The sequence below is a fragment of the Neodiprion lecontei genome, chromosome 6, assembly GCF_021901455.1.
Source record: "Neodiprion lecontei isolate iyNeoLeco1 chromosome 6, iyNeoLeco1.1, whole genome shotgun sequence".
Taxonomy (NCBI): Eukaryota; Metazoa; Arthropoda; class Insecta; order Hymenoptera; family Diprionidae; genus Neodiprion; species Neodiprion lecontei.
In genome coordinates this window covers 15,844,865-15,857,270 of record NC_060265.1, presented here as the reverse complement: position 1 = coordinate 15,857,270, position 12,406 = coordinate 15,844,865, and the positions used below count along the sequence as shown (strand labels likewise).

At 42.0% G+C, this 12,406-nt stretch overlaps 2 protein-coding genes across 5 annotated transcripts; one reads left to right on the top strand and one right to left on the bottom strand.

The window, feature by feature from the left end:
* Window positions 1-107: 107 nt before the first annotated feature.
* LOC107228229 (protein ANTAGONIST OF LIKE HETEROCHROMATIN PROTEIN 1-like) lies at window positions 108-2,077 on the bottom strand. 4 transcript variants are annotated; one of them, XM_046742986.1, is made up of 4 exons: window positions 1,863-2,077; window positions 1,746-1,782; window positions 1,225-1,569; window positions 108-1,124 (listed from the first exon to the last, which is right to left on the bottom strand). In XM_046742986.1, exons 3-4 carry the CDS (start codon window positions 1,530-1,532, stop codon window positions 242-244), a joined length of 1,191 nt encoding a protein of 396 aa, XP_046598942.1. In that variant the 5' UTR covers window positions 1,533-1,569; window positions 1,746-1,782; window positions 1,863-2,077; the 3' UTR covers window positions 108-241. The 4 variants fall into 4 exon arrangements, with proteins under 4 accessions (XP_046598942.1, XP_046598941.1, XP_046598943.1 ...); XM_046742985.1 differs by having other exon boundaries at window positions 1,225-1,534; XM_046742987.1 differs by lacking the exon at window positions 1,746-1,782.
* Window positions 2,078-3,459: 1,382 nt separating this feature from the next.
* LOC124295157 lies at window positions 3,460-5,162 on the top strand. Its single transcript, XM_046744045.1, has 3 exons — window positions 3,460-4,675; window positions 4,811-4,998; window positions 5,082-5,162. The coding sequence occupies exons 1-3, from the start codon at window positions 3,460-3,462 to the stop codon at window positions 5,160-5,162; spliced, it is 1,485 nt and encodes a 494-aa protein (XP_046600001.1).
* Window positions 5,163-12,406: the final 7,244 nt, after the last annotated feature.

Sequence of the window (12,406 nt, the reverse complement as noted above, 5' to 3'; positions counted from 1 at the left end):
TTTTATATTTTTATTTAAGTCAGTTAACCACCAAACTTACCTGCAGTGTTCAAACTTAAAAAAAAACAGTGATTTTATGAATAGTGGAAATAACTTACAAACTGATGTAAGAATAATCCTTTTAATAAGATTAAGTATCGCATAATATGTTATTGTTGATGGTATATATTATTAGTGAAACGGGACCAGCAATAAATATTACAATATAATATACAAGTGAGTCGTACGTCGATTAATTTTTTTAGTCTAGATTTTGCCCCCTAGTCACATAATCGTACTGCCAATTTACCATTCCCGGTGGTGTTAAGAAATAATTGCTCAAAGTTTCTCTTACGTTTACTGCATATGCAATCCCATTTTCGATATTCTCGATAACTTCATCGTTGTTTTGAAACTGAATATTGTCACCTTCTTGGTGGCGGATGTAATTGTGTAAACACACAGTTGTTAAAATATATTTATTTATATTTTCTGGAATCGCAACAATGGGTCGATTGTAAATTGCCCATTTTTTAGCTAAAATCCCAAACGAATTTTCTATTATACGCCGTGCTCGAGACAGTCGATAATTGAAGATATTTTTACGTTCGCCAAGATAATTTCCTGTGAAAGGCCTCATCAAATGTTTACCGATAGGAAATGCTTCGTCTCCGATGAAAAAATAAGGCATTTGAATGTCGCTTCCGCTCAATTTGCTGGCTCCTTCAGGGATATTTAGCTGCCGGTTTTCAGGATTCAAGTCGCTAATTGCGAAAATTCCACCATCACTGTTCTTACCAGCGGAGCCGATATCAACTAGTGTGAATTTGTAATTATGATCACATACAGCCATCAGTACTACGCTGTATCTCTTGTGATAATTGAAGTACAGAGTGCCAGAGTTGGGCGGACATTGTGCATCGACATGTTTACCATCGATCGCCCCCAAGCAATGTGGAAAATTCCATAGTTGCCAAAAGCCTTCAGCAATTTGTAAATATTCTTCTTTCGAAGGCGCTTGAAGATATCTGTGGCCAAGAACTCTCCCCAATGCGTCGCTGGTCTCTTTGATTATCTTATGCACTGTTGACAGACCAACACGATAAGCAAACGCTATGGCAGGAACTTTGTCTCCACTTAAAAATCTGAAAGGTAAAAATACATATGACGATATTGAATGGATACGTATTGTATTATACTTATTTATCTACGTAGAATTACATCTTGACTTATACAAATTAATACCGTAGCGTCAAAGCGAGTCGTTGTTCAGGATTAATAGCACGTGGACTTCTTTTTAACAAACTTGGATTTGCAATATCCAATAAGTTCTGGAATGATGGAAGTGTCATACGAGCATATTTCCAGAACATCTGCGGATCAGTTTTCAACTCTTGAAAGAGATTGTGGAAAGCACCCTGCTGCCGTCTGCGCATGTTAATTGGTCGGACCCACAAACGTCTGCGCCGCCGACGTATTCTCTCTCTTCGGCGATTTACCAAAATTGCTCCCAGATAAACCGAGGAAATTAACAATAAATCAGAGTCATCCATTCCTATAATAAAAATTCATTATGATTCGAAATTCAATCTAAACAAAAAATATAATTATATTAAAAATTTGAATTGTAAAAATCACTTAAACTGTAGAATGTCCAAGATAAAATACTGAGATTAATATATCGAACAAAACATTAACGAAGATATTGTTCTTAATAATTGACCAAAAAATGAATTGGAGAAATCATGTGCGTAAATCCGCCTAACCTTAAAATGTTACACTGCCCAGGATTCAAAGTTGTATCTACAAAAGACGAAATATTGACACCCATGTCCAGTATGTAATTTTACCTACATTAATTATTGAACAATAAAAGAGCCTACCTGTCTGTTAAAATGTATATCCTATTCTTTTGAGTTGCAGGTAATCAACAGTGGTACAATCACGCACGCTTCTGTGTTTGTTATGCCATGGAATATGGCTTATGGATTTTTATGTAGATTAAAAATCCATAAGCCATGGGCAGAATGCAGAAGCCATATGGCTCTACTGGACTTTCGCAATTGCGCATGCGCTACGGCTTCTGCATTCTGCCCATGGCCTCTGTAATTTTATGTGCTTCGACCTTTAGTCTGCCCCGAGCGCACCGCCGTGAATGTGTGCATCTCGTTAACTGTATTGTACGTCCCTTTAGAGTTTCTATAGTCTGCAGTATCGATATGTATTTATGTATACGTCTCTAAAAAGCATGGTGTTAATAAAGAACCGCGCTGTTTTACCGGTCGCATAAAAGTAAAAAGTACCGCCACCCGAATTCTCTTTACCACCTAACCTTGATCTACGCCGCTTAGTTAGGAACCATTTGAAAAATCATTTAATACTTCAGAAGTGGTATACATAAACCACGTGCCGGGTAACGAACGCGAATATCGGGAAATAAGAAGTGAATGGTGGACGAAAGTGAATTCGAGAAATTCGCGGAGTACCTTTTGAATCCAATGGCGGTACAACGGTCGTTTGTACGCGAGCGTGGTGGAGACATGTCGTCGTTCAACGCTTCACGTAGCGTCGGAGCCCTTGGACCCGGGCAGTGGAACAACGGCCAAAATGGCGACCGTCAGATTGGGCCGAGGAGCGGAGACGGACCTCCCGTGAATGGACTTCAATCGGAGACGCGCGTCGAGGGAGCGAGAGCGGAAACCCCAGGCGAGTACACACGAGGGGAGGCGACGAATGGCGGTCAGTTACCACCGGAGCTTAGCGGTATCACGGATGGCTTACCAACAGCAGCGGTACCGAACGGTCAGTCGTCGGTAAACGAGGCAACCGCCCCTCCACTGGTAAATGCGTTACGGGCTATATCATCACAAGGTAATACGGATTCTCTCATACAACTTCTCGCCGGACTACTGACTAGAGATGTACACCGGTCACGTGACGAGTAATTTTACGCACTTTCGACCGTCACAAAACGGTTTTGTGACCGATAGAGTTGTGACGAGACAGTCAAAAATGACTGCCATCTAGCGGAATATATTTCAATTACAAGCAATAACGTATTTTAGCGGGAAATCATCGGACCTGGAGTGTATTTGTCCTTTTCTATTTCAGTAATATGCACGTGGTCATATCGTCAATCTGTTTCGATTATTAATTATTTAATCATTTTTTTTTGTATTCACTTGAATGTGTAAGTATGTTTATGATTTAAAATATACTATTTATTCTAAATTTCAAGCATAGTTACTAATCTGTTTCTGTCAATAAATCAAATGATGACGTTTTTTTTTCCTAAAAGTTAGGTTACTTTAAATAATTTATATAAATTTATTTATTTAAAATTTCAGAATTATGACGAGGGCTCATTTAAAAAAAATCATTATTGGAAACTTTGCTGGAATTAATTTTCATCCAAACCAAAAGATGAAACAATACAAGTGTAATCATTGTAATAAAAAGTACGCAATCAACGTCACAAGAATGGCTAAACATCTACGCAAAGAATGTAGGACCTGTCCAAAAAAGGTGATTGACCAATTAAACTCCATGTATGCTACTAACACAAGAGAGGAACTAAATCAATCATCTGACCATGGATCAACAGACAACTCTTTCGTGGTCGAAGAAGTTGATGTGAATAGTAGCAGTATTCCTTCAACTCCTGATGATTCGACGGAGAATCCAAATCGTTCTGATCAGATCTCAAGTACGCCTAAATCACCCAAGTTTTCCTCCAATTCTATGAGTAAATTTTATGATTCTATGACTGAAAAAGAAGAAAAGAATCTCAATAATTTATTGGCACTAGCTATTTACTCATCAGGTACGCCATTCAGTATAACTGAAAACACTTATTGGCAAAAATTTTTTAATGCTATTCGTCCATCTTTTAAATTGCCACCAAGACGTAAAATTTCCAATATTTTACTTGATTCTACTTATGAAAAAGTTAAAGGTCAAGTTGATGAAAAAATAATATCTGCTCGAACTGTCGGTATGCAATGTGATTCATGGTCAAACATACGAAATGAGTGCATTATGAATTTTATTGTTACAACACCAACACCCGTATTCTTTAAAACTTTGACTACATCCAGCGCATCTAAGTCAGCAATTAATTGTTCGAGGAAGATGATGGAAGTAATTGAAGCAATTGGTCCACAAAAAATTATGGGTATTTGCACGGACAATGAGCCAGTCATGAGATGCACTTGGGAAATTTTAGATGAGCAATATGAGGAACAGAGTATTTCATTTTACGGTTGTACTGCTCACATTCTTAACTTATTAGTCAAAGACATAGCTAATATACTTTCGGTAAGCGAATGCGTGCAGAATTCAACTTCTATTATTAAAGAAATTAAAAAAAGTCATGTTCTCAGCGCTCTCTTCGTCCAAGCTCAAAATCAAAACTCGCTTAACGAGAAATGTACTTTAAAACTACCAATTAAAACTAGGTTCGGCTATTTGCTTCACTGCTTGGAGAGTCTTTTGAAAAATAAAAATAATTTAGAATTATTGGCTGTTATGCCAGATGCTCAAAAATATTTGAGCATAGCGACGAGGAACAATATTCTTAATAATGAGTACTGGATTCGAGTGACAAGAATCAATGAGTTAATTAAACCTATCGGGCAATGCATTTTTTATTTAGAAGGAGATGATCCTAAAATAAGTCAAGTAACTGAAGCGTTTGGTGAGCTAAGTCAACACTTTATTAACGAATTGGAAAATTCAAATCTCAGAGTTTTGAATTCAACTGATATTAATAATTTTCTTACGAATTTTCGTAATAGACGAGTAATGGCTTTAAAACCGATTCATTACGCAGCTAACTTATTGGATCCCAACTATAAAGGGGCTAACTTAACTATTGACCAAGAAGCTGAAGGTTATGATTTAATCTCAAAAGTATCTAAAAAATTAGATCTCGATTACAATCGTGTTATGGCTGAATATTCAGACTACGTACACAATGATGGCATTTGGAGTAAAGATCATATTAAACAAGCCATTACAGTGATTTCTCCTTTAAAATGGTGGCAAGTTTGCCGTTTGGTGTGGTAAAACTCAACTCAGCAAGATAAGTGTTGCTATTCTAGGATTACCACCAACTTCATCTGCTACAGAACGTTCTTCTAGTACACATGGGTGGATACATTCTTCAAAAAGGAATCGCTTGACAGTTGAACGAGCTGGCAAAGTCACTTACATTGCACACAATGTCAGACTTTTGGATAATAAAAAAACAAAAAAAATTCAAGGCGATGCAGATGATGATGATGATGAATCTTATGATGAAACGTCAGATGATAATGAGACAAGATAGAAACAATTAATGAGGTAGAAGTGTCTTAAATAATATTTAATAATAAAAAAACTTGACTAGTCATGAATTAGTCACTAATATTACTGATCTCACAGGATTCAAGTATTTTATGGTAAAAATTGATATATTTAAAAAAAAAGATTGATATATTATAAGTAAATAATATAATAAAAATTATTTTTTTATTGAAAACAGATTATTAAAATATTCAAATGATATTAGAAATATCCAAATAAAAAAAAAATAATCATATGTTTTAATGAGATGTAAGTCGTAATGTAAAATGAATCTTTAAATAATAAAATAATAGTTGACATAATTTAAATTTTTTTATGCGATCGTAAGTAAATTGAGCTAACTCCAGTCTTGAAATTCTATTTATTTATGCAAAAAATTATATTTTTTAATGAAACATTTCATTTAATTTGTACACTAATTTGTTTTTTCTAATTAAATCAGCAAACATTCCTATTTCTGAACTCTACACAGCATCGACAATGAAATTGTTGTCAATTAGGTAAGTAATTAATTTAAAAAAAAAAAAAAAAAAAACCGTCACGGAACGTCTATCTAGTTGTATTTGACGGTAACAATTGTGACCGACCTTGTGACCGTCATTTACACAACAGACCTACTGAAAAAAAATTTGTGACGTCACTAACCGTCACAAAACGGTATTTGTGACGGTCACGTCACATAAATTGAAAATACCGGTAATTGCACATCTCTACTACTGACCAACTCTCAACCAGCGGCGGTCCCTACCATATCGACCGAGACACCTTCATATCAAATTGTTCCAGATTTATCTAGCGCGATCGAAAATTTTACAGGCGAGGATGACGGAGTACATGCGTGCGAATGGATTGAAAATCTCGACTCGCTACAAGAACTGCATAATTGGACGGACGAGTACGTGCTTTCGCGGCTGCGCGCATTCATTTGCGAGGCGGGGCACGTGACTGGGCCAGGATGCATGGGCGAAATTTGACGACGTGGAGATTTTTCGCGCGCGATTCGCGGACACGTTTATGATTCCGCACGACAAGCCGACGCGGTGGGCCCAAATGTTGGCCCGACGGCAAGGTCGGGACGAGTCAGTATCGGCTTATTTCCATGCCAAGACACGGTTACTCAAGGGACTAAATCTAAACTTTTGGGAAGAAAAATCACAGATAGTCTCGGGACTGAACTCTCGTGAATTATTCAATTTGGTCATGTCGGGGACACATTATGACCACGATAGCTTGTTACACGCCTTGATTTATTTTGACAGGTGTGTGAAAGAACAAACCTCGGCTTCCTCATCGCAGAAAAGAGGACGCGACAATCCACGACATCAGCAACAACGTACGCAATCGGGCGCGAACGAGACAACGCGTGGGAACGAGGCCACGCGAGGCGATCCCAACCGTGAGCGTACGCCACCACACGGGCGGAGGTGGGTCGAGCATCGCACTTGTAGCAACTGCAACAAGACGGGGCATTTGTCGCGAAATTGCACTGAACTACGGCGCGAGCAGACGTGCTTCAAATGCAATCAGCCAGGTCATGTGAGTAAAAATTGTACTGCGGGCGCGTCGAAGGAGCCACGGGCGGTGCAACTGGTCGGTAGCGCGCGGGATCCGACCGTGCTCAAATATATAAAAAGTGCGACACTGGACGGAAAATCAGTGACGGCGCACGTGGATATGGGCAGTGCGGAGTGCACCATCTGTGCTTCGACTGTGTTAACGTTAGGTTTGCACATGAACGCGGAAACGACACCCCTTAAGCCGTGGGGGCCGTCCGAAATCGTCGTACACAGTCTGGGTAAGATACTTGCGGAAGTGAGCATCAACGACGTGTGCGTGAAAGATGTCGAGTTTCAAGTAGTGCCGGACGATTACCAGGGCACGGACGTTTTAATCGGCAAAACGTTCACGGATCACGACAGTGTGGATTACGAAAAAACCGGCGCGAAGTTTTCATTTCACCGACCCCGGTTATTGCCGACAGATTGCGTCGAACCGGTTGGAGAAATGCGCACGAACGAACGGGCGGCGATTCCTCCGAATTCGATCGCGTTTGTTACGGTGAATACGCACGACGGGCCCCGCGAGTTTCCGTTCGTGAATTGGACAGAAATGGAGCAAGTCACGCCGAAAGGAGCATTGACCATACGCGGCGAGTTATCAACAATCGCGACGATTACGCGTAGCGAGCCACGAAACGCGACGATAAATCCCGGAGACGTGATTATCGGGGGCGAACAACCAGCGACAGTGCGAGCGGAAGTCCTGGCGTTATTAAACGAGTTCCCAGATTGTATTTCGGTGAGCCTACACGATTTAGGATGCGCGAAGGATATCGTCATTGATATCAAATTAAAGGAGGGGGCCGGCCCTGTGTGTTGCAAACCCTATCATCGCGTGACACCCCCCGAACGTGAGACGATGCGCGAAATCGTGAGCGAGTGGCGAGAGGCGGGCATCGTCACCGATACGGAGTCACCATACGCGAGTCCGGTGTTGCTAGTCAAGAAGAAAACGGGCGAATCACGATTATGCGTTGACTTCCGGAAGTCGAATGCCGTCACGGAGCGGGTACATTTCCCGCTGCCCAATATCGACGATCACTTAGCGCAAATACGAGACAGTGCGTTGTTCATTGTACTGGACTTGGCGCATGGCTATTTGCAGATTCCACCATCACCGGACGCACTTGCAAAAACCGCGATCATCACAACGGAGGAGACCGTCGAATTTACACGCATGGTGTTCGGTTTGATGAATGGCCCCGCCTATTTCTCCAAGGCGATGCAGCGAGCGTTGGGACCGTTACGCGATCGCGTGGCGCTGTTCTATTTGGATGATATTCTCATTCCCGGACGTGACTGGAGCGACCTAAAACCGAAACTACGGGCAGTACTGGAAAGACTGCGAATGGCCGGACTCACAATGAAACTAGCGAAGTGCCGCTTCCTCTTCTCCAAGGTCGCTTATTTAGGACACGAGATCTCGGCCAACGGGATTGAGCCGGGCACGGAGAAAACGAAAGCGATAAAAGAGTTCCCACCGCCGAGAAACGTTCACGAGATACGACGTTCCTTAGGACTTACGAGCTACTTCCGGAAATCCGTGCCACATTTTGCGAGTATCGCGAGCCCATTGTCAGCGCTACTGAAGACGAACGAGATATTCGTATGGGGACCGGAGCAGATCAACGCGTTTGCCACTCTGAAAGAAAAACTAACCGTCGCTCCGGTGTTACAGACATTCAATCCATCGGCGGAGACGGAACTACACACGGATGCGAGCGCAGCGGGTCTAGCCGGTATGCTATTCCAGCGCGATGGGGATGCGCTGATGCGGATGGTTTACGCGATTAGCCGACGTACGAGCGAGCTCGAAAGCCGCTATGACAGCGGAAAACTGGTATTACTGGCAATTGTTTGGGCGGTATCACGATTGCGAGCAATGCTAGCTAACGTGGAGTGCACTATCGTTAGGGATTGCCAGGCATTATGTTTCTTGGACTCACAGAAAACTTTAAATCCACAGGTAATACGGTGGCACGACTTACTCAGCGAATATAACTATAAAATTGTGCATCGGCCGGGGGTAAAATTGGCGCACGTGGACGCGCTCAGTAGGGCGCCAGCTGGTGAACCGGAAGAGACCGAGGCACTAGGAGTGCTCGCTGTTAACACGGACGAGGAAATAGTGGCGGTGTATCAGCACGGAGACGAACAACTGCAAATTAAACGGGATATTTTGAGCAAACCTGTGAGTGCGCGGACAAAATATGAACAGAGTTGCGTGAAGGACTACGAATTGCGCGGAGGCATTTTGTACAAAAATCGGGACGGAAGACAACTATTCGTAGTGCCGACAAAAATGCGAAAAAGTATAGTGACACAATTCCACGACTTAAAGAGTCACCCGGGCGCCCTTTCGCCGTCGTTCACTTGGACCACTTGGGTCCCTTCGTCGCAAGTAATAAGGGCAACACATACGAGTATATTCTAGTGATTGTGGATAACCTATCGATATTTGTCGTCATTCGAGCGGTGCGCGACACGCGAGCGGCGAGTACAGTCCGCGTGTTGAACGAATTTGTCGAGAATTACGGAGCGCCCGAGCGCGTGGTGTCAGACCGAGGGACGTGTTTCACGTCAACACAATTCAGCCGCTTCTGTAACGACCATGGTATAAAACATACGCTCAACTCCCCACAGCACTCACAGGCAAACGGCCAGGTGGAACGAGTCAATGCCACCTTGGTTGCAGCAATCCGGAGCAATCTCGCTGAAGACGACGGACGAACATGGGATCGAGGGATACGTTCGATTCAATTGGATCTGAACGAAATGCGGAATGCAAGTACTGGTAAGAGTCCATTTGAAATAGTCTACGGGTACGCTCCTAGGCGGAACGAGGGCACGCTTCGCAGAATCACAGCCGCAATAACGGAGCAATATGAATCAACGGAGCAACGACATGAGTACGCGCGTGGCAACATCGAGATCGCACAACAGCGAATGAAGGAGCGATATGACGCCGGCAGAACACGGAATATATATATAGACAAGGGAAGCGTTGTGTTCATGAAAACCGTCCCCCCTTCCACGGGAGAATCGACGAAATTACATCCAAAATACCGCGGCCCCTTACTAGTCACGGAAAAACTCCCAGGGGACACCTTGCGCGTCGCCGACGTAAATCCGGATGCAGCAGGAAAACGGTACGTAACAACAGCTCACGCGAGTCAACTCCGAGTGTGGGAACCACACGTCGATGATGTCAGCGAATCGGAAGATGTGTCGAGTAACGAGAGTGATGAGGAGACACGCAACGAGCAAGTGTGTGAACCGAGAACGAATAAAGTGCGTCGCGAAAGGGAAGTCAGTGATCAAGGTAATGAAAGTTTGCCCTCGCCGAAACGCACCAGACGTAAGCCGATGTACTCAAGTGATTACGTCATCGAGTAGAGGACAATATAAGCTTTTATAAGTGTAGAATGTGCGTGTGGTTGTGTGAAAATGTAGAAAGGAAGAAACGAACGATGAAACGTAGTTTTCCCTTGCAAAAAAAAAAGAGGAGTTTCTTAGTAGTTTGTGTAACGGTTTTTTACGGGTAGTATTATGAGCACAAATTGTCAAACCGCGCGTTCGAGGACGAACACATAAATAGCGTGGCCGAGTGTCAAGAATCTGAGAAATACGGCGTGATTACCGGACCGCGCAACCCCCACTCACTAATGAGACGCGAAAAGCGCGGCCTAGCCGCACGACTGGGGTTTGGGCCGGGTTAGTCTCTGCCCCGAGCGCACCGCCGTGAATGTGTGCATCTCGTTAACTGTATTGTACGTCCCTTTAGAGTTTCTATAGTCTGCAGTATCGATATGTATTTACGTATACGTCTCTAAAAAGCATGGTGTTAATAAAGAACCGCGCTGTTTTACCGGTCGCATAAAAGTAAAAAGTACCGCCACCCGAATTCTCTTTCCACCTAACCTTGATCTACGCCGCTTAGTTAGGAACCATTTGAAAAATCATTTAATATTTCTATTCTTACTAGTGTCCGATACTTTTTTTGAAGATGAATCCAGTGAAAAGACGCGGAAAACCGTCTATTGTTATTAAAAATGTTCTTACCGAAACAGTTTTACGCCACAAGGGACAAATACTTCGAGCCGAAGTGTTTTTCGTGTAATTAGAGTGATAATTCTTATTTTCCGCGCGGGTAACCAACTGAAAATTATGAAAAAAATCGCTAATGAAACATCATTGCAATTTGTTCAAATCGAAACCAAAACACCTTTTTCTCGGCGAAGCCAAAACAACACCTTCCTTCTTCCAGCCGACGACTTGTTCTTTTTTCTGAAATCATACGTTCTCTGTATTTATTCTATTTTCGTTGTTTGTTGTATTATTTCATGTTTGTACGAATTAGAGTAAGTGTTTTGATGAAAAAATATGAAATAAATACATATGTCATTCAGCGTTCACAAATTCTCAAGTTTGCATCCCATTTGACGTTGAAGAGAAGAAATGATCCAAATTGTCTAACGATATCTTTAAAAATCATTCCTGAAAACCACTTCCATCCCCACGCGGTGTTCAATTTTCAACAAAGCTTGTTAAAAAGTTTCGTGTTTACTTCAATATTGTAGTGGATTGATTATGTGAAACTTGCGTGACGAGCTACTAATTTTTATTTTTTTCATATACTCGTGGTCAGTATTGTATGTAGAATTGCGTTGTTCGCGGCTTGAGTTATGCAGTAAAAGGTAAGCTTCGACTGTAGTCAGAGTAAGTGGGAATTTACGTAGTAAGTAAACATGTACCAACTATATATATATATATATTATGGCATCCAATTATGGATTACATTAAACGGAGAACCCTCCAAGAGCAGCGAAAACAAACAAGTGTCGGAGAGTAATTTCACACATCATGCAAATCGTATGAACAGGTACATTCGAGTCACCGACATTTTAATATTTCATCTCAGAATCAACTTGTCGGATTCTCCTTTCTCTTCAATCAAAGTACGCTCTATTCTACAAGGCGTTACACTAGTAGAGGAAATCTGTTCTGTTTCAAGGGTACTCAAGACTGAAATCCTTCAAAGTACAATCACACGTAGTTGTGATGTTATCGAGAGAAGTCAGCACTGCCATCGATATTTTTCAAATTCAGGTTCCGAAAAATTTCAAAATTGCATGGGTAAGTAGCGGCTAGTTAGCGGCAAACTATCCAAGAGATACTATTTCAAATTCTGTACAGTTACCGTACGTGAAATAAGAAAAACCCAGGTGAGCTCATGGAGTTTTAACATTCCGACATAGCGGCAACCTTAACGCACCTATAATTCAGACCGAATGGTTGTGTTCACATATTGCATTAATTACACGTTAGAATCTCTTCGACGGCATATGATGAACGTTGTATCACACAGAGTTGATAGTAATTTCTTGACGATAATCGTAATTCCGAAATTAACCGCGGTTCCATTTGAAGAATGATCTTCCGCAATTCTGGCGAATTCCCGTTCGGTGCAGTGCGATATAAACCTGGCCGGCGTCGCTGGAGTTGCGAGAGACGCGCGCCCG